Source organism: Zea mays, chromosome 5 (genome assembly GCF_902167145.1).
Source record: "Zea mays cultivar B73 chromosome 5, Zm-B73-REFERENCE-NAM-5.0, whole genome shotgun sequence".
Lineage (NCBI taxonomy): Eukaryota > Viridiplantae > Streptophyta > Magnoliopsida > Poales > Poaceae > Zea > Zea mays.
In genome coordinates, this window is record NC_050100.1 from 178,951,085 (window position 1) to 178,972,912 (window position 21,828).

The 21,828-nt window shown below is 45.4% G+C and overlaps 2 protein-coding genes and 1 pseudogene across 9 annotated transcripts; 2 read left to right on the forward strand and 1 right to left on the reverse strand.

Moving 5' to 3' along the window:
• The first annotated feature begins 2,221 nt into the window (after positions 1-2,221).
• Positions 2,222-6,436, forward strand: LOC103627323 (histone H3.3). Of its 5 annotated transcripts, none has more exons than XM_008647631.4 (5): positions 2,222-2,367; positions 5,419-5,517; positions 5,605-5,681; positions 5,771-5,861; positions 5,990-6,436. In XM_008647631.4, exons 2-5 carry the CDS (start codon positions 5,446-5,448, stop codon positions 6,158-6,160), a joined length of 411 nt encoding a protein of 136 aa, XP_008645853.1. In that variant the 5' UTR covers positions 2,222-2,367; positions 5,419-5,445; the 3' UTR covers positions 6,161-6,436. The 5 variants fall into 5 exon arrangements, with proteins under 5 accessions (XP_008645853.1, XP_008645854.1, NP_001311109.1 ...); XM_008647632.3 differs by having other exon boundaries at positions 2,237-2,452; positions 5,431-5,517; NM_001324180.1 differs by having other exon boundaries at positions 2,255-2,367; positions 5,431-5,517; positions 5,990-6,224.
• A 1,178-nt stretch (positions 6,437-7,614) lies between these two features.
• Positions 7,615-9,665, forward strand: LOC100273576 (Myosin heavy chain-related protein). Of its 4 annotated transcripts, none has more exons than XM_008683234.4 (2): positions 7,615-7,906; positions 7,999-9,665. In XM_008683234.4, exon 2 carries the CDS (start codon positions 8,099-8,101, stop codon positions 9,242-9,244), a length of 1,146 nt encoding a protein of 381 aa, XP_008681456.1. In that variant the 5' UTR covers positions 7,615-7,906; positions 7,999-8,098; the 3' UTR covers positions 9,245-9,665. The 4 variants fall into 4 exon arrangements, with proteins under 4 accessions (XP_008681456.1, XP_008681457.1, XP_008681455.1 ...); XM_008683235.4 differs by having other exon boundaries at positions 7,617-7,906; positions 8,002-9,665; XM_008683233.4 differs by having other exon boundaries at positions 7,626-7,912.
• Positions 9,666-10,909: 1,244 nt separating this feature from the next.
• LOC103627324 (7-deoxyloganetin glucosyltransferase-like) lies at positions 10,910-13,213 on the reverse strand (annotated as a pseudogene).
• Positions 13,214-21,828: the final 8,615 nt, after the last annotated feature.

Sequence of the window (21,828 nt, forward strand, 5' to 3'; positions counted from 1 at the left end):
TTCACTGGAGAACAGACTTATCCTCGTTCAGTAATGCATTTGTTGTGTTCTTCCCACTAATACTGGTACTAAGCTTTTTGTTATGCTGATGTCATAATTAACGATAGGGTGGTCACTTGGTCACTGCGCATGGGCCACGAAATTTCGTCATGCAGATGTAAGTGAAAACTTCGTCATGTAGATGTGAGCCACGAAACGCGTCGAACTCAGGTGGCGTTTGGTTGAGCACTTGTAATGATAACATTAATGTAAATAAATAAAATTGGTATCTATTACCATGAGAGTGAAAAGCGCTAATTGTTTGGATAGATATGATAATGTTTTCTATGGGCAGTGCGTGCGGCCGCGCTTGCCATTTGCGTTGCAGGCCGTGTTTGCGTTGCGTCGATCTGTAGGCCGTGCGCTTGTCGTGTGCGTTGCAGGCCGTGTTTGCGCTGCGTCGATCTGCAGGCCACACTCTCGCTTCCACGTGATCTGTAGCATAACTGCATAATCATATAACACATATTTGTATATATAAGTTATCGAGATATTATATGTTCCAGATACAATGCACGAGCACTGACTATTTTATATAATGCACTACTAGGTGAGTGTCCGTGCGTCACAGGACCAAATTTCTCTTTGATGTCATCACGGGCAGCTCGCCGATGTCATCCTCTATCCCATAACTGCATAACACATATTTGTATATATAAGTTATCGAGATATTTTATTTCCCCGTTGCAACGCACGGGCACTGATCTAGTTAAGCCTGAAAGAGAAAACCTGATATGACTTGTTGATGTGGCTATTGGTTGCGATTGAGACGAGAGCACATGCGACTGTTGATATAGCGGTGACGTGAACCAAACAAAAAACAATAACAAATTGAGTGGGTGATACCACTGCAAACAACCTAAAAATCACATAGTATATTTATATACCAACTAGAACTACTAAATATAATTTAAATATATAAATAACTATATAAATTGTTGGTTAATTTGTGAGATAAATCTATTAAATTTAATTAATTTATAACTTATCTATACGATCCTACACTGTGCTGATCATGGATTACCTAGGTTTAAAAAATGATTTCACGAATTAGTCATATCTTAGGCAATTGATTTTTAATCTGTCAATGTTTAATGCTTCTAATTCACATTCAAATATCTAATGTGATCCGAACTAAATTTTAGTCAAGGATTCCTTCATAGAGATTGATCCCGAACTAAACTTTAGTTCAATAATCCAAACACCCTCTCCATGGAGGTGTCATCGCTACTTGGAGGCACATGGAAAAAACGTTCTTCCCATGGCACATTCATGACTGCTGAGGCGGTCAGCCTTTGGGGTGTGTTTGTTTATAAGTTAGATTATGGTGAAAATGTAGAAGGGTAAAATACTAATTTCAAATCATAAATAAACTAAAATAAACTAGTATTATATTCGTTTTTCAATATTTGTCATCCGCTAGTTTATTTAGAACTAAATTACAACAAATAAAAAAGGAAAGAGTATTAGATATCTTATTTCAAATTATTTGTGAACCAAAGTGATATTTTAACCTTCTAGCCTTCTACCATAATTCAACCTATGTAATTTAGGAGCAAAAAACAAACATGCCATTAGTGTCATGCTGATTGACTTGATTTTGACGTCGTCATGCCATGCGTCTTGCGACATGAAATTTTTATTTTTCTTTTGTTCCATTATAGAAACGTTTTTACAAATAGACCCCTAGTCAAACATTTTTTACAAATAGACCCCTAGTCAAACATTTTTTACAAATAAACCTTTTTTTACGAAGATTCGCGGGGCGGAAGCAGTACAACTGTACAAGAGAAACGCGAAGCCAAGTTACTACGTTATACGGCCGGTCCACAGGCCCAATCCGTGTCTAGTCCAGCTAACGATCCGCGCCTTTCGCGAAACAGCCCATCACGGCTCAGGGCACAGCCGGCTCGGTCCGCACCTTCTCGCTCGGCGCCATCCGATCCATCTGGTCCGAGGACATATCCTGTCCAATCACTTATTTTGGTGCAAACGTACAATCAAACTAATTAGAGTATCCAATCTAGATCCAATGATTTTATATGAAAGGGATTAAAAGTAAAATATGTACTATGTTTTAGGTGGAAAGGGTTAAATATAAAATAACAGTCATCATTAGATCTAGATCGGATGCACCAGATCGTTTAATTGCATGCTTGTACCAGAATAAGTGATTGCATACGATATTTTCCCATCTGGTCCGCGGTCATCTGTCAGTTTGTTTGCGCGAAAAAGGATAGGAATCCTCTTGTGTCCTGGCCGTCGGCCGTCGCTGCGTCGTTCCAGATTTGGGGAAGGAAATCCGGCACCGAGATTCGAGTCGAAAAGGTGAGCTGCCGTCCCGCTCCTTGTCTTGTCTGGAAACAGTCGTTTCGCGTGACGTTGGCAGGCTAGCCGCGCGCGCTTGTTGGAGGTTAGGGTTTCGCTCGAATCGACTGATGCGTTCGATGATGATTCACGGGGGCCATCCTCCACGCCCTTTTCTTGTCTGTTTGGTCGTGCCTTCGCGTATACTTGCTATTTTTTTGCGATTTGCCGTCCTATTATTCTTTCTGACGTAATGTCGGTCCTTCAATCTGATGTTTCATATACAAACTCAAGGATTAGATTCGAATGTATATTTTTTTAGAGCGGTTGTTATTAGGTTGGAGATTCTGTGCCATGGCGGCTGCGTCTCGTCCCGTTCGATTGATCCAACTAGATGGTAGATGCGGTTGCGAATATGAAAGGTCTGAGAGCACGGATGCGCGATGTTTAACAGCACGTACAGCAGAATCATAGTCGTAGAAGACTCATATGGAGTTCCGAGTTTGGTTGGGCCGACCACGATGTAGCTCACCCGTAGCCAGAAAGTTGTACACCCTTAGCAGAATCATATTTGTTTGAAGAAGGATTTTGCTATTTTTGTAGCCAGTATAGATGAATATGAATATACTCCCTGCTTCCCAAATTAGTATTCGCTTTAGCACTTAGTATATTCAAATAGATGATGATGAATCTAGACACATACAAAACACATACATTAATTGTTGTATGAGTCCATTAAATGTCTAAAACAAATTTTAATTTGGGACGTAGAGAGTACTATTGATCCTCACTTGCAAGTTAGCTTGCTCTGAGACGTCAGATTTGTTTAGGTCATTACTGGGTGAAATGTTCCATGTTTTGTCTGGAAACTCCTTTGCAATGTTGCTAAATTATGAAACTGGGATTCTTGCTTAGGCACATTTGTGGTATGGAATATGCAGTTTCAAACGCTCAAGTATTTGAATGAAACTTCTGATTATCTTACTTTGTGTCCTGTGTTTGTTATCCAAGCCACTAATGTACTAACAATCTGGTGTAAGGTGTTTAGTTTTTACGTGTTCGATAATCATGCATTGGTTGAACCATAATTTTTTCCCTGTAGTTTATTTTCTTGGAAAATACTTCATGCTTATGTGCACCTGCTTTTCTGATGTTCATTAAGATAGTAGTTCATGCGACACTGCTCTTGCTATTTATACATTTAATATTACAAAGTTTAAAATCAACACTGTGCACACAAGCAAGTACATAACTAAATTTTATATATATTCATGATAGTGTGTGCAAAAGTGTGAACAAACCAAACAAGATCTGTTTATGAACTAGTTTCTGTAGCCAGCTAACCTTGATGCAATGCAAGGTAAGGTTGTGAGGAGAATAAGTATTGTTGACGATAGTATAATTTATTAGATATGGTGAACTTTGTTGGACTTTCTTTTTTATTTGAAACCTGGAACCATGCTTAATTGTTTAGCTTTATTTACAAAACTCTTTCTATCTTTAACATTTATATACAGCAAACAGTTAGGTAAACTAGTAGCTTATGGTTATGGGTAGATGCAACCTGTTAATGGAGATGGAAAATTTCGCTCCAATTGGCCTTTATGCATCACCTTTATGACACTGCTGTTGCTATTTATGCATTGAATATTACAAAGTTTAAAATCAATACTGTGTGTGAGTACATAATTAAATAAGATATGCATTCTTTCATGACTGTGTGTGCAAAAGTGTGAACAAACCAAACAAGATCTGTTTTGAACTAGTTTTTATAGCCAGCAAACCTTGATGCAGGGTAAGATTATGAGGAGAATAAGGAGGTGTTTGGTTTCTAGGGACTAATGTTTAGTCCCTTCATTTTATTCCATTTTAATATATAAATTGATAAATATAGAAACTAAAATAGAGTTTTAATTTCTATATTTGATGATTTTGTAACTAAAGTGGAATAAAATGTAGGGACTAAAAATTAGTCCCTACAAACCAAACACCCCCTAAGTATTTGTGAATAGTGATGATAGTATAATTCATTAGATATGGTGAACTTTGTTGGACCTCCTTTTATTTAAAACTGACTACCATGCTTAATTGTTTAACTTTATTTAGAAAACTCATTCTATATGTAACATTTGTATACAGCAAACAGTTAGGTAAACTAGTAGCTTATGCTTATGCATAGATGCAACCTGTTAATTGAGATGGAAAACTTCCCTCTGCATTGGCTTTTTTGCGTCACCTTTTCGCACTATTGCGGAGTAAGAGCATCTCCAAGGGAACCTTTATTTTTGACTCTCAATTTAGCTCTCCATAAAGATTAAACTCTATATGTAGCATCTCATTCGAACTGACTTCAACATGCAAGTTAGTTTGGCTAGCCGGAGTGGCCAGCCAAATTTGCCTAGTGAGGGAGCCAATTTAGGGGGTGTTTGGGATTGCCTCCAGGTTCCAACTCCAGTGTGGAGCTGTAGTTTATAATATCAATTTAAGTAGTTTTAAAAATATTTTTAATATAAATGATAAACAAAATGACTTATCTAAATGTCTTCTAAAGACTCACAGCTCCAGCTCCACGGTTTTCTAGAGCACTTAATGACCTGCTCCACCAACTCCACCAAATTTTCTGGAGCTGTCCCAAATAGGGTCTTAGAGAGCTGGATAGATTGGTGAGTTGGATGGCTGGTCCGTTAAAGATATTTTGCTATTAAGTAGCTAAAATTTAGATTGACAAGTCATTTGGCTAGTCTCTTGGAGATGCTCTAACTGGATTACTTTTGACACATCGCCTTTTATTTTCATGTTATTGTGTGTGGAGTACCTGACTTTTTTATATTTATCACCCTTTTTTTACTTTGACTGTCTTAGGTGATGAGCTGTGACTGCCAAAATAAAAAAAGAATAATTATGCTTTGATACTTCCTTTAGGTAACATATATACCAGGTGTGAACTAACCTGAGACTTGTGGACTTTGCTTGAATCTCTTTTGTGGGGAAGATCTGTTCACTGAGCATGATCTGTAGCCAGAGCTTCATTGTATATGCTCATTTCATTGTGTGGTTATTTTTGTAATTCAGTCTTTTGTGTAGGACATCATTTGCTAGATGGCGCGTACCAAGCAGACCGCTCGCAAGTCCACTGGAGGAAAGGCTCCTAGGAAGCAACTCGCTACAAAGGTTCGTTAGGTGTTCCTTTTAGTGTGCCTACAGAACCATGCTTTACACAACTGATGGTTGATAAACATTATGGTGTTGCTTTGACAGGCAGCCCGGAAGTCTGCACCCACAACTGGAGGAGTGAAGAAGCCTCACCGTTACCGCCCAGGGACTGTTGCTCTTCGGTAGGTGGAAGACAAGTATCTTCAGTTGATACTCTAGATCTTTTGGTTGAAGACATTGTGCAAACAGTTAGCCCATAACTCCTTTCCAGTGAGATCCGCAAGTACCAGAAGAGCACTGAGTTGCTGATTAGGAAGCTGCCGTTCCAGAGGCTTGTGAGGGAGATTGCTCAGGATTTCAAGGTAGGTGAAAGCACTGAAACCTCACGTGCGGGAATTATGGGATATCCTCCATGGAATGGAAGGTTTCTAGACTTTGTTTGAGAGCATGTTCTTATATACGTCTCCTGTGACTGCCGTGTGCCGCGCAGACGGATCTGCGCTTCCAGAGCCATGCCGTGCTTGCTCTGCAGGAGGCAGCAGAGGCCTACCTGGTTGGTCTCTTCGAAGATACCAATCTGTGCGCGATCCATGCCAAGCGCGTGACCATCATGCCCAAGGACATTCAGCTGGCAAGAAGGATCCGTGGCGAGAGGGCGTGAGTCTGTCGACGGGAGGAAGAACTCTGCGCTCGTTTTGTGTGTTCGCCTCTCTCACCCTGTAAGTTTTGTGAAAAGATAATCTAGTAAACTGTACTTGGCCTGTTTGACTGTAGCCGCAGTAGCGTATGCGCATACTATTGGCTGTTGTCGTGTCTGGAGTCTTTTATCCATCCATTCTACTACTTAATAATCGGGTTGCTGAACGTGTATCCAGACTTAACTGTGTGTTTGGCTGTCTGAACCTCTGAATCGTTATTGATGTCATCCCATTCGTCCGGTTGTCGGTTTTAACATGTTGATGCTTGCGAGTTTCTTCGGATCCGACGACGGTGCACCTTGCCTGGGCGGAAGAAAGACACCGTCAAATGGACCACTTGCATTCGAGCTAGTTTATCGTGTTCCAACTTCCAACCGTGGCAGGTGGAAGGGGTGATGCGAGCGAGCACATCGAGTGGTCCGCGGGCCATTCAGTGGAAGGATGAGTTGACGCGAACGCAACTGCCGCTGGCCGCTGCTCCACGTCGCTTTTCGCTGCCCGCCGCCGCGAGCTCGGCCCTCCGTTCGATCGCGCTTCTTCACTCTTCAGACAGTGGAACAAGCGCCCGTCCTCTATACCCGCGTTCTAGCTAGTCGCTAGATATCTACTGATACTAGCTAGTACACGGGTTTGGATATTACAGTTTCCTTCCTGCGTTTCCAGCTCGTGCGTGCTGACACGAGCTTTTAGGGTTTAGGTACGGTGACCTAACCGTCCATTCTCTGATTCTCTTCGCGCGGCATATGCTAAAACAAAGCAAACCGTGACAAAAACCTATCCACGTTTTTGCGTCTTAGTTATTTCAGGTCCGGCGCTGTCACGCCAGTCCCGACCCGACACATCGGACGTCCGCGCCCAGATAAATGTTTCTTCTGCTGACCGCCGCTGGCTGAACCTACACCGCCTCCGCCTAAAAAGACAACGGCCTGATCCAGAAGGAAGGTGACGCGGTAGTATTGATTGATTGATTGGCATTGGCGGCTCTCAGGCAACAAGGAGAGACGTTTGGCGTCGAGCGACCTGCTGTTCATCCTGGTTTATTACAGCAGCAGCGTAGTTTTAACTTTTAAGTGAACGGATTGACGCAGCAAGGAGCACGGAACAGTATTCACCCGCAGCAGTAGATGATAAAAAGAGAGAGAGAGAGAGAGAGAGAGAGAAAAACAACAACAACTAACAACCCGACGGCGGTGGGCCTGGGATCACGCGCGGGCAGTACGTACGCAACGCGACGGTGGAGGTCAAGCCTGCCGTGCGTCTCTTTCTCACTCTCACCTGCTCGACTCCAAAAACTAAATTCTTCTAGTATGATTTTGGTTTCCTAACTATGGTCTTTATAGTATAATCTCGCCTCATTCTCATGCCATTAACTGTCGGTTGCCACCCTATAAAAGACCGCTCCGTTTTATCGCGCTTTCCGGCACGGGCACCGGGCCAGCCTACTCGTACCGTACCAGAGAGAACGGGACACCGGCACGCCGCGCCTCGCTCTCAGCCGATGTAGCCGCCGTCTTCTTCCAGGGCGGTGCTCTGAAAATCTGAATTCTTAACGAGTTCTCGCGCGCCGTTGCCGTGCGTGCAGATCCAGGTCCTGGGGCACCGGACCGTGGACCACTACTCCGCTCCTGTCTCCCAGGCAGGTGAAGCCTCGGCACGAGCGCACCAGGTCCACCACGTCGTCCACGTACTCGCCGCCACTCGTCTCCCAGGTGGCCGTGGGTGCCGACTGCCTGCCTCTCAGATTACATGGTATGGTAGTAGTAGCAGCTGCTAACGTGTCAACGTGATGGACTCCACGCAGCAGCCTCAGGACGCAGGCCAACGGGTGCGTGACGGAGCAGGACGCGGTGGCGCAGCCGGAGGAGAGCGTCGTCGTCCGGCCGCCGCCGACGACGACGGACATGCGGGAGCGCGTGCGGCTCCTGGAGCGGGAGGCGGCGGCGGCCAAGCAGAGGGAGATGAAGGTGCTGGAGTCGCTGGTCCAGCAGACCAAGGAGATGGAGCGGGCCAAGGTGGCGTTCGAGGAGTCCCGGCTCGAGGTCGCCGCGCTGCGGCGGCAGCAGCATGACGAGGGCGCCGCGGCGCAGGCGCAGGCGCAGCAGTGGAGCGTCATGGACCTCATGTTCGGCGGCGTGGACGAGGAGATCAACGGGCTGAGGACCAAGCTCCGCGCGGCGGCGCAGGCCGAGGAGCGGGGCCGGAAGGCAGCCGACGAGCTCGCCGCGGCGCTGGCCGCGGTCACCATGGAGGCGAAGCAGCTCAAGGCCTGGCTCGCCGACGCGCAGGCCGAGCTGGAGGCCGCCGGCGCCGAGTCGGACCGCCTGCGCGGCCTGCTCCAGGGCGCCGAGGCGGAGCTGTGGTCCGCCACGGAGCGCGCCGACGCGCTCGCCTCCGACTGGAAGGAGGCCGCGGCCGGCTGGCGCGCCAGGGAGAAGGCGCTGCTGGCGCGCGCGCGCGCCGCCGAGAAGGACGACGACAACGCCGCCCTGCGCCGCGCGCTGGAGCGGGCGGCCGAGGAGGCCCGCGCGTCCGCCGAGGCGCTCGAGGCCGCGCGCGCCGACTGCGCCGGCCTGCGGGAGGCCGGCGCCGAGAGGGAGCAAGCCCTGGAGGCCCTGCGGCGCGACAACGACGGCCTCAGGGACAGCGAGGCCGCGGCCAGGGAGCGCGCCGACGAGCTCCAGGCGCGGCTCGCGGCGGCGAAAGAGCGGGAGGTTCCGCTTCCGCTGGTGGAGAGGTGGAAGCGCGAGGACGCGCAGGGCAAGCTGGGCGCGACGGCGTTCCTGGACTCCGGAAGGCTGGGCCCGGGCCCGGGCCGGAAGGATCGGATGTTCGCGTCGCTGAGCAACCTCGCGGAGCTCAAGTCGGCGGCGGCCTTGGACGACTACGGCTACGAGTTCGACCACCTTAACCTGGGCCAGTACGGCGACGGCACGGAGCGCAAGGTCAATAAGAGGCGGTCCATCCTGCGCAAGTTCGGGGATCTCTTCAGGAGGAGCAGGAGCCTCTACAAGCCCAACCTCGCGCCGGTGCTGCACAACCACTACTAGACAGGGCAGGGCCTTAGATGCTCGATCGCGAGGTCGACGATGCTTGCGTTGCTTGCATAGGCATTAGAGGGAGTCAGGGAGTGCAGATCGTTGTAGCGGGAGATTATATTGTTGTTCATATGCTCCGCATGGATCAGTATCATGGTCATCGGTGCACTTGAGTAGTGCCACGCACTGGATCAGCGTTGACCAGCAGTTATTACAGATACGATTTAAGCGACCAGAAGGAAGCAGTTAGTGGTCGGATAAGCTGTCAGATCTGGTGTTGTCCCTAGCTGTAAGCAGTTACTACAAAGAAAGTCTGCTGTGCCAACAGTTGGGCTTCTGTAGAGACTAGAGAGGCTTGGGACCTTGTTCATTTGTGACAACAGTTGGGCTTCTGCACATTCTATTGGGGCTGACTTTAGTCCATTTGTGCTGATGGGCTTCTGCTCTATGTGGGCTGTTATCAAGTTGAGATTGGTACGGCATGCGGCGACCAATGTGTGGCCCAGTTCGCCTCCGTTCCATTGCAAGTGTATACGGACGACAAGTGTTGTGAACAAAACACAATCCAAGATTTCATGCTTTTGCAATCCAGCGCTTCTTGAGTCTGTGACATCCAAGATCCGCCGCTGGGCATAATGGGAGGACCAGCGCCAGGGCGGGAGAGCTTGGAATTAGAGCGGATAGCGCATAGCTGCAGCAGAAAAAAAAAATAACAAGTCACCTCGGCTGGCAGTCCAATTCGAAGCTGCCCGCGCCCGTTGCCTGGCTACGGGTATGGCTGGATGAGCTGGCTAACGAATTGGTTTAATTAGATTTGTTAAGAAATCGAGTCAGAGAATCAGTTTGACTTAGTTTATTTACGAGTTCGAGCTGGCTCCTTTAACTTATAAGCCAAAAAAACTATATGCATTTATATACACAACAATATAATCAATTGTTAATTAACTCTAGACCAATTTCACACTAAAAAAAGTAATAGTACTTATAATTCAACAAATATACCACAACAATTAAACATCAAATTAACATCGTTTATCACATATTAGTTTATCTAATATAAGTAGATGTTTTGTTTGGCTGATAAATACTAGCTCGTTCGAGTTAGCTCATTAACAAAACGAGATGAGCTATTTGTTCAACCCGTGGCAAGATTGAAACGAACCGAGTCGAACCAAGTTACGGAAGATGTCTAGGCTTGCACACTTACCCCCAAGGCTCTTCTCAACCATGCTGCTGCTCGGCTACTGGTGCATCTGGAATTATCGACATGACATGGTCTTCCACCACCAGCAACCACGCATGCGTAGGCTACTAAGGGTGTTTGAATGCACCAGAACAAATAATTACCTAGTTAAAACTTTGGTAGTAAAATTAGCTGGCTTACAAATAACTAGATAATTATATCTACTTTTTTAAAATTAGCTAATGGCTAAACTATTAGTTAGACTGTTTGAAGGTCTTTAACTAATTTTAGCAACTAACTATTAACTCTAGTGCATTTAAACATGACCTTAGTTGCTTGTAGAGAATATTGTCATCTGGCGTTGTCGGTTGCCCATACTAGTGGTGGACTCACAACCTGACGAGCGTGGGTATTTTCCTAGACTCCTCCATTACTGCAAATAGAGTTGTATATGTACACCAAGCAGTAAATTGTAGCTAAACATAGATAAAAAAAAGTGGATAAGATGATATATTTATAGTATGAATATTTTTGTCAAGACTCTTGAAGATCCCTAGATCCACCACTTGCCCATACACAAAACACATGTCTTGTTGATGATGAATGATTATCAAATGTTTGCAATGTATAGCTTTTTCCCACACCTTTGCATTTGTGACTCCCTAGATACCAAACTCAAACAATTGTAGTGTTGATTATATATGTAAGAGGCAATTATAATCTATAAGAATAGCAATGGACCTTTGAAGTACGTAAAACCACATTATCAGACAATGTTATATAACAGAATTAACATGAGAGAAACTTATTGTGGGTGTTGTTGTCTCTCTCTAGGGTTCTTTTTCTCTCGTTGCACTTTTAGTACAAGCACACCAGTATCACAACATTTTATATCACACGTGTGATATCGTGGAGACGCTATTGTTGTTGATTTGATCTGCAACAAACATGATGATCATAGGTGAATGTGTTGTTGCTTATGATAGTTCCATTGCATCATCACACTCTTTTCTGTGCGCTGCTATCAGAGGAGCAAGCACCTCGTTAGCTACCTTCTCCAGATTTGCCCAAGACGACCCACCTGGTCGTGCCGCAAGAGCGGCCTTCTCCTTCCACTCCATGGCCGACCTCCTGAGCTCCTCCCCTCGCTCCCCTCCCATCACCTGGCGTATCGCCGTCTCCACCTCCTCCCGGCTGGCGTTCTCGCCGAGCTCCACGCCGACGCGCCACTCTGTGCACGCGAGCCTGCTGTTAGTTTGCTGATCGGCCGCGACCGGCCAGCACAGCATGGGCACCCCGGCGCAGACGCTCTGCAGCATCGAGTTCCACCCGCAGTGCGTCAGGAAGGCCCCGACCGCGTCATGCCGGAGCACCGCCTCCTGCGGGCACCAGCTCGTCACGCAGCCTCTCCCCTCCGTCTCCGCCAAGAACTCCGGAGGCAGGACGGCTCCGCCGTCGACCAGCCCCTGCTGGTCGCTCCTGATCACCCACAGGAACTCGTAGCCGCTGTTGGCCAGCCCCCACGCGAGCTCTACCAACTGCTCGTGCGCCAGCTTCGCTAGGCTCCCGAAGCTCGCGAACAGCACCGAGTTATGCCGCTTGCCGTCGATCCACTCTAGGCAAGCGCGGTTCTCCTTGGAAAGGCTGGTGGACGAGCCTGACACGTGGATGGCCGGATCACCGCCTCCGCCGGCGCCGGAGAGGAGCAGCGGTAGCGGCCCGATGGCGTAGGCAGGTGGCAGGATGGCCGACAACGCGCTCATGACCTGGCTCTCCATCTCCTCCAGTGTGTGGAATATGACGGCGGATGGGACGGTGCGGTGGCACTCCATTGAGCGCAGGACGAGGGCGAGCACCGCGTCGTCCGGGTCCGTGGTGCGGATGAAGCTCGGGAAGTCTATGAGGCGCATGGACGTGGACGTGGGCAACCCCGGCCGGCACCCAGTCGATGACCGTGCCGCTCAGGTATCCGTTCCTCAGCTGCTCAGCATCTGCGTAAGTACGTACAGCAACTAACGGAGTACTATTAGTGTTTTCCCCAAAGCAACGAACGAGCAAGCACTAGGCACTAGCCAGGACCAGGACCTATTTATTACTGTACCTTTGAGAGGAACAAGGCCCTTGGCAACGAGCTGCTGGAACTGTTGGATAAACCATGAACGAGCTGGCGCTTGCGGTCCACATTCCACAAGGTGACGCAGGGGCAGGCCGATGCTCTCGGCCGCACGCAGGATGTGGTCGACGTTAGAGATGATGCAGCAGCTCGCCGTGGCCCGTGGGGCTCAGGAGGAGTTGAGACAGTACGAGCTTCTTCAAGTGCGGGACCACGGTTGAGAGGGACATGTGCAGGGCGGCCATGTCCTGCGCCGCGTCCTCGTCTGACGCCGGCAGGCCATCAGGGACGGCGGCGAAGCGGAACCCGGGGGCTCCCGCCAGCGCGCGGAGGAGGCGCCGGCGGTTGTGCTCGGTGACGTCGAAGCCGTGGCACTGGTGGAGTAAGTAGCGTGGCGAGCTGGAAAGCCGGGGTGACGTGGCCCTGCGCCGGGAACGGGAAGAACACGAGGTGGGGCTTCGCCGGCGCCGCCATGCCCGCTCGGAAGCTCCGAGCAATGCGACTGATAGTCGATCTACAAAAGGAAGTAGCCAAGTACTGTAGCTTAGTATTGCGGTGCCAGTGCATGTACGTTAAGGTATAGGCTGCACCGGTGGAGAGTGTTTCGTTGGAGGGTTAGAAAGCTTCTACGGAGGGAGTATTTTATCAGGTGTTGTTCGGTTGTTTGGGATTGGTGGTTCGAAAAGATTTTTAACCGGATTGCTTCTCTAATTTATATAAACTTTTATTATCTGAAACAATTTCGGATGTAATCCGGTATAAACGAATAAGGCCTTAGACCTTGTTCGTTTGTGTCGGATTGCACTCGAAATCGTTTTAGCTAATCAAAATTTATATAAATTAGATAAACAATTCGGTTAGAAATCGTTTCGACCCATCAATCCGGCACAAACAAATAAGAGCATGTAAAAGCTCCTTACATGAGACATTTTTTTTTCTCTATCCTCCTTGACAGCATCGTATTACATCCTCGCTATATATATAGAATAGGAATTCTATATTTATTTCTCTATCTATTTAATACTATAAATAATAGATTAAATAAAACTAAAATCTATATAAAATATTTGAAGTATGATAAAAATATATGTATGAAAATTTAAAATAAAGCATATCTCTAATATAAATAATTATATATAGAGGAGGCTACGAATGGCTCTCTCGTATTTGATCTGCAACCAAACAATAGCAAAAGAGGATAGTAATAAGGAATGCCCTCCTTATCACGTTCTCTCTCGTCTTTAAGAATCTGGCCATTGACCCCTATCTGTTCGGTGGACATCATGTCACTGGCAGCGACGATTCCTGGTTCCACATTTTTGCCACAGTTCCGTCCTTCCCACAGGAGGCGGATATGTTCAAAGCTTACAATAACTAGTGACTTGCTCGCGCTTCGCGCAAGTTTTTTAACCATGCATTTAGAAAGATGATTCGATGTATGTATAATAAGAAAAATGATGTTGTAGGTAGGTATAGCAATATCTGTAGAATTATATTACAGCATTGTATAAGCATACATATATTTGTGGTAGTGAAATCTTACATTCTACAAACCTAGCATCATAAACAGCTTGGAAGTTATATTACAATGGTCGTGTTTGCATCTATGAGAACCAACCGATCTATTGGTCTTAGTCATCAGAAAATAAATGTGCGATAAAAAAAATTCCCAGAGAGTTTGTGAAGTAACACAGTGAATTAGGAATATATACAAATTTCTTGAGATAATAAAACACAGGTCTTAAAGGCCACAAAAACAGGTATGTGAGCAGTACATAAAATATGTTTTTTTATAGCCGCGTTTAATCTTCATGGATCTCGTGTTGTCTCTTCCGATGCGTAAAGTTCCTTTCTTAAACACGTACCCCTCCATTTTTTTATATTTGACGTCTATAGTTTATTTTTTGTACTATTTGATGTCAAATAAAAAAGATGAAGGCAGTATTTTTTTGTATTGTGTAAAGCAGTAAATAGCGATACAAAATTGGTCACTTAGTTTGCAAATGTAAATGGACAGAACATTTTTTTTGGTAGTGCAACAGATTATTGGAACTCAGATTATAACTTGAAAGCTCCTAATCTGTAAACACCAAAACTCAAAAAGCAAACACTAACAGCCGCGTCCTGACTCCCGAGGAACGCTAGGTATAAATGCTTATACCATGTATAATAAATCTTGAAATCATCATTTTACTCCGTAGAAGTTCAATACTTAATATGCTATATTTTTAAATTAGGATCAGATGCTCGGTTGCCATGCCATTCAATTCCTTTGGGCAAACAACTTGTTAAACCAAAACCAAGGTTTAAAAAAACGATCTGTGCATCTTTGCAACTCAACGTTATCCATTTTGATGATACCCTAATCCTACTGGCTCACGGAGTCGACCCCACCAGGCCATCACAGTCCACAAGCACAAACTGAAATGCTGGCATACCCATGTGCCGCTCCAGCACAGAATCGTCGCCGGCGAATCATATGCACGCACGGTCTTTGGATCCTCCTGTGCCTCCCGCTGGTGGCGTCGGCCGCACGACCCCGCCCAGGGTGCCCCTCGCCTCGCACTCTCCGTCCCGCTCGCTCGCTCTGTCTCGCCTCGCCGGCTCCGCTCCTCGTCGACCTGCCACGCTGTCGCCTCCCCCGTCCCCAGAGCTAGCGCGGCCGAGTTGCCTCCCCATATTCATCACGAGGAAGCCGTCACGGATGAAATGAAAGCACGTAGAGAGGAGGAAAGCGAAGGAAGACGAAACAGCCGGGAGAGAGTGAGATGCGGTCGAGGGAGAAGTGTCCCGAAGTGCGGCGGAATTCTCTGGACGGTCTTCTGGACAGAGTAGACCTTTTTATTTCCTTTTTCTAACTCGCCAATGATACTGCTGCGTCGGCGCACTGAAAACGTCGATTGGAAATCGAACGATTCACAATTTTCTGATGACGTGGATAGCCTCGTTGCTTCCGTTTTGAACCGGCTTTAAAGATAAAGAAATGTTGCCTACCCTCTGCTCCAAAATATAGTGTACTAAGATTTACACGATAGATTATAGTAAAGTTAAAAATAAAGTACATTGTTTATAGATTGTTTACAGAGTAAAGTTAAAAATAGAGTAAGTCTTGCTTGGATCATATGAAATGAATCTGATTCTAGTAAACCGAGCACCTCGCTGGTCAACTAATTTAATTGGTTTTTTTATCATAGTTATTATAGATAACCATTTTTTCAGACAAAAAAAAGAAATCTTATGCAGACAACTAATCATAGACCTAAAAATACATAGATGCTATAGAGATGAACCAAACACCAGCTAATCGCATACGCTTGTCTCGTATAAGCTATCATGTATAGCTTTATACAGGCTACCAACCAAACCTATCTTCATGACCTTGCTCGAATGTTAACCGCAGTTTTAAAACCCGTAAACATGCAAAACCATGGTTTCGAAGAGAGTCATGGAGTTCATAGAAGGAAGACTACAATTTAGCAATACTGTTGGATTAATGTGGGCTTGGCCCAAATTAATATTCAATAATAGTCAATGCTAATGACCCACTTTAATGCTATGGTGTACTAATTATTTAGTACCATATTGGAAGCTCAAAGGACAAATCAATCAACTTAAATAGGTGGACCATTGGTGCATCTATTGAGAAGTTGAGAAAAGGATGAAGGACTGCCACACGCGCGCGCGCGCCGCCGCCGCCGCCGGCCGGGCCGTGGCCCGTGGCTCGTCCGTGGCAGATCGGACCACTTGGTCCGAATATTCCTTTCAAACGGTTGCGCATTTTGCCTAGAGCGATGACCGTCATGATAACCGTCTGTTTCCTGTCTTATTCCTTTCAAACGGTTGCGCATTTTGCCTGGAGCGATGACTGTCATGATAACCGTCTGTTTCCTGTCTTATGGCTAGTAACGGACGTCAGTTACTATTGAAAGGTACAAGGCGAGGCTTGTAATTAAAGGCTATTCACAGAAGGAAGGTGAGGATTTCTTTGATACTTATTCACCTGTGGCTCGATTGACCACAATTCGTGTGCTACTTTCTTTGGCTGCCTCTCATGGTCTACTCGTCCATCAAATGGATGTTAAGACAGCATTCCTAAATGGAGAGCTAGATGAGGAAATTTACATGGAGCAGCCAGCTGGGTTTGTAGCAAACGGTCAAGAAGGCATGGTGTGTAAATTATTGAAATCTTTATATGGCCTAAAACAAGCACCTAAGCAATGGCATGAAAAGTTCGATAGAACTTTGACATCTGCTGGTTTTGTTGTGAACGAAGCAGACAAGTGTGTATACTATCGGTATGGTGGGGGCGAGGGAGTAATTTTATGCCTATATGTTGATGACATTCTAATCTTGGGGACGAGTCTTGATGTGATTAAAGAGACAAAAGACTTTCTGTCTAATAATTTTGAAATGAAAGATTTGGGAGAAGCTGATGTTATTCTTAACATTAAGCTACTGAGAGAAGGCATTGGTGGGATCACACTTGTGCAATCCCATTATGTGGAAAAGGTTTTGAGTCGCTTTGGTTTTAGCGAATGTGAACCTTCTCCAACGCCTTATGATCCTAGTAAGCTATTAAAGAAAAATCGAAGGATAGCTAGGGATCAATTGAGATATTCCCAAATAATTGGTTCACTCATGTATTTAGCTAGCGCTACGAGGCCTGACATCTCATTTGCTGTGAGCAAACTTAGTCGATTTGTTTCAAATCCGGGAGATGATCACTGGCGTGCTCTTGAGAGAGTTTTGCGCTATCTAAAGGGTACTATGAGTTTAGGCATCCATTATACCGGGTACCCAACAGTTCTGGAGGGTTATTGTGATGCAAACTGGATATCTGATGCTGATGAGATATATGCCACAAGTGGATATGTGTTTTCACTTGGAGGTGGTGCTGTTTCATGGAAGTCTTGCAAGCAGACCATCTTAACGAGGTCGACTATGGAAGCAGAACTCACAGCATTAGATACCGCTTCAGTTGAGGCTGAGTGGCTTCGTGAACTCCTTATGGATTTACCGGTGGTTGAAAAACCTGTGCCGGCTATTTCCATGAACTGTGATAATCAGACTGTGATAATTAAGATAAACAGTTCTAAGGATAATATGAAGTCGACAAGGCACATAAAGAGGCGTTTGAAATCTGTCAGGAAATTGAGAAACTCCGGAGTAATAGCGTTGGATTATGTCCATACGTCTAAAAATCTGGCAGATCAATTTACTAAGGGGCTATCACGTAGTGTGATAGATAGTGCATCAAGTGAGATGGGCATGAGACCCACCTAAAGTTTATCATAGTGGTAACCTGTTCTATGTGATCGGAGATCCCGTGAATTAGAATGGTGAAACAAGCTAGTGGTAGACTGAGAGGAAAGACCCTTAATAAGGCTCATTTCAGATGCATATCTTTCCTTACTGTAAGGTAGGTTGGTGTTTACACCTTAATATGTTCCAAGTGGCTTTGTGAAGCAAAGATGTTGTCCTACAGAACATCTTTAGAGGAACATACCTATATGGGTTAACTGCTAGTCACAGTTTATGAGATCTGGGTGGTTTCTAGATACCCATGAAAGGCTATGGAGTTTGACTTATATGCTCCAACCAGAGGGGATGCGTTCAGCAATCTAGTACTGGTAAAGAGTTTAGATGAAACTCATTCCACGCAAAACTGCCAATTCAAGGCCTAGTCCATTGTGCAGTTGTGGTCAAGTGTAGTCTAAGTTCTAGGTGGATGTTCAACTTAACAGTCTCCATCGAAACACCAGTATATCAAACGTTTGAGATGATGAGAGCTTTTTTGTGTGACTTAGCATTTGGTGGGGATTGTTGGATTAATGTGGGCTTGGCCCAAATTAATATTCAATAATAGTCAATGCTAATGGCCCACTTTAATGCTATGGTGTACTAATTATTTAGTACCATATTGGAAGCTCAAAGGACAAATCAATCAACTTAAATAGGTGGACCATTGGTGCATCTATTGAGAAGTTGAGAAAAGGATGAAGGACTGCCACACGCGCGCGCGCACCGCCGCCGCCGCCGGCCGGGCCGGGCCGTGGCCGTGGCCGTGGCCGTGGCTCGTGGTAGATCGGACCTTGGTCCGAATATTCCTTTCAAACGGTTGCGCATTTTGCCTGGAGCGATGACCGTCATGATAATTGTCCGTTTCCTGTCTTATGGCTAGTAACGGACGTCAGTTACTGTCGTCAGTTTCCAGTTCTAATGCGCGACCTCCTTCTGACCGCCTATAAGAATGGAGAGGGAGGGCTCTTCCAGTGACGCGAATTATCTCACGCGAATTGCAAACAACACATTCCCGTCCCATCTTCTGCGAGCACAGAGAGAGTGGGAGAGCAGGCCTCCGAAATCACCGACCGCAGAGATACACTTGCACGGGTGTGCGGGCGATCAGATTTTTGGGGAGCGTCTTCGCGACTGCTCGCGTGATCTGTTTGTTCAGTTCGTCGCCTTCCCGAGTTGACGCGTGCTGCTGTTCTTCTTCCCGGCGACCGTTCGAGGGACTGCACAGCGTACATCTTCCTGCACCGACTTCGTACGGCTACATCGAACAAACACACGAGATGTCTCGTGTGAATGGAGCCACTGATGCCTTGAGCATCGGTCCCTCCGCTGGGTACACTCTGTTCTTCGTATTTGTGCATGTTTCATTGCTGTTTACTGCTTATGCGAGTAGTTATACACACATGCACATACATGTCATCACATATATCGCATTGTTTTTCTGGATTAAATTAAAACTAAAAATGCCTAACTTTCTAACAATCCAAAAATCTGATATTAGGCATTTTTCTGTTAGTGGTTTTGCTGCTGGGACGTTTTACAAGAGATGGCGTAGTAAGATGATACTGTGGTTGACCGCAATGAACTGCTATCACGCCGCACAGGGGAAACCCGAACAGTTCACTCCTGAAGAGGAGAGAATGTTCGACGTTGCCGATAACCTGTTTCGAGGCGCCGTGATTGGCGCTCTTGCCAACAAGTATGTTGATTCTTATCTAACGTGCACATCTACAAAAAGAGTTATGGGATGCATTAGATGAGAAGTTTGGTGTTTCTGATGCTGGTAGCGAGCTGTACATCATGGAGCAGCTATTTGACTATAAGATGGTGGAAAACCGTCCTGTAGTTGAACAGGCTCATGAAATACAGGCACTGGCTAAAGAACTCGAACAATTCCCATGTGTCTTGCCTGACAAGTTCGTGGCCGGCGGTATTATCGCTAAACTGCCACCTTCTTGGACGGACTTTGCTACCACTCTAAAACATAAGAGACAAGAGTTTAGCGTGGCTGAGCTTATTGGTTCTCTTGATGTTGAGGAGAGGGCGAGAGCAAAAGACACTCGTGGAAAAGGAGTTGAGACTTCTAGTGCCAATATGGTACAAAAGAAGAACTCCAATGCATCACATAATAATAAAAAGAAGAACAAGCAACAGAATGCCACGAAGCCCAAGCAGGTAGCCTCGTTTAAAAAGAAGAACAAAGGATGTCACACCCGTTTCCAAGGGGCAGAGCCGGGTGCATAGCATATGTGTGCCAGGATCTATTTCCACACATATGTTGACGTCACAAGTGTAATATATCAAAAGAACAATGCATAAAAGCGTAAATAACGATTATATTAACATATTACACTTTGAACAGACATAATGTCTTAACCTTTATCCATCAAAGTACAGCGAAACAAGGACATCCATCCACAGGAAGATGACCGGGGGTATCACTAGACTAGCATCCATGGAGTCCAGCATCATAACTTCATCTGCAACTTCTGATCAAAATTAAGCAAGGGTGAGCTCACTTATGGTCGGGGCTCAGCAAGTGGGGGGAAAACTAATGCAAGGTAACAAGGTGAGGCTAAGGTTGAGCAGTAAGCATTTTAGTTGGTCAACATTTTATTAACAACACCTGTCTTACTAATAAGTGTGAATCCCAAGTATTCCCATTAAGCAAAGGTATAAGAGTATATCAAAAAACACTTAAGTGAAACCACTTAAGCAAACCATTGGCAGATCATCGGATCTCGATTTATTTTCATCTTCAAGTTCAATTATCATGTGAGGAGTCCAGGCTGCTCATAACCGTGAGCACGGCTGATATATCAGTTTTACACTCTGCAGAGGTGGCGCATCTTTACCCATGAGTCGCGATTCCCTTCTAGCCCAGGTTAGCTAGACCCGTATTCACTTCCGAGGTGAATGGCTAGGGTTTCACTACGAGGCTTCTCCCTAGAGTCCTCATTACGCAAATGCTGAAAATGGTCAAACTGCATAAAGCACACCTAACGTAACCAACTTATAGCCCAGACTACAGGGTAAAGCTTTGGGAACTATGCCCGTATCCAATCTGCCTGAGCCTGAACTATAAGAGCTTGCCAGGTGCCCCCGTTCCTGTCGACCACGACCAGCACCCAACATAAGACTTCCCTAGTTATTTAGCCAAGACCAGAGCCATGATAGTTCTCATGGTAGCACGGTTTTCCCGGGTGGTCACTCCATGTTCCAATTAATATGCAATAATCTTGTTTAACCATCGGGTTAACAACAATAATGTAGACTTACCATTTGGAACATTAATATCATAAGCGGGAGTGACTGCATAAAGTTAAGTTGTAGCAATAGCATAGCTACGCAGGTAAAGTATAATACCCAGGTTTGATCAAGGAATAAGGTTGAAAAGGTTAGGGGTATCTAAATAGGTAACCCATCAAATTATGCATATATATATATCGAAGAGTAAACTTTATTAAATGTATTGTATGGGATCAAACAGAATATGCAGAGGGAGAAGTCCACTTGCCTTGCTTATTGAAAACTTGAGGTTCTTCCACGGAATAGCACTTGATTCTCAACTATTAGATCAATCACTGAATATCACACAAACAAACAAGAAGAACAAACAACATTCAATAACATACAACAGTCACCATACGTAGAGCTAAAAGAAAGCCTAACGAAAAGAGCGTTCGCTTTTCAAAAACGTCGTAAGTAATGGTTATAACAAGAAGGTATTCCTTTCAAAAATATGTGATCTATAATTTATAAAACAAGACATGAGCTTAAAAATATCTTAATTAAAATATACAAATATTGGGTTCATCAATTTTAATCTTTTATAAAACGTCACACGTGATACGTCTAAGATAAAAGGTTTATAAGATGATAAAACACGTTATAACCATATTAAACCATTTTAACCTTTTAAAAAAAGATATATGTTCTATATCTAAGGTTAATGCGCTACGAAACACGTTATTTATTTGTAAACATTATGGAACGTATTAT

Bases quoted from the DNA above. Each gene is read 5' to 3' on its own strand.
- LOC103627323 (XM_008647631.4), top strand. From the start codon at position 5,446: ATGGCGCGTACCAAGCAGACCGCTCGCAAGTCCACTGGAGGAAAGGCT. The intron at 5,518-5,604 runs GTTCGTTAGGTG...TTGCTTTGACAG, and splicing joins GGAAGCAACTCGCTACAAAG to GCAGCCCGGAAGTCTGCACC. The intron at 5,862-5,989 runs GTAGGTGAAAGC...TGTGCCGCGCAG, and splicing joins AGATTGCTCAGGATTTCAAG to ACGGATCTGCGCTTCCAGAG.
- LOC100273576 (XM_008683234.4), top strand. From the start codon at position 8,099: ATGCGGGAGCGCGTGCGGCTCCTGGAGCGGGAGGCGGCGGCGGCCAAG.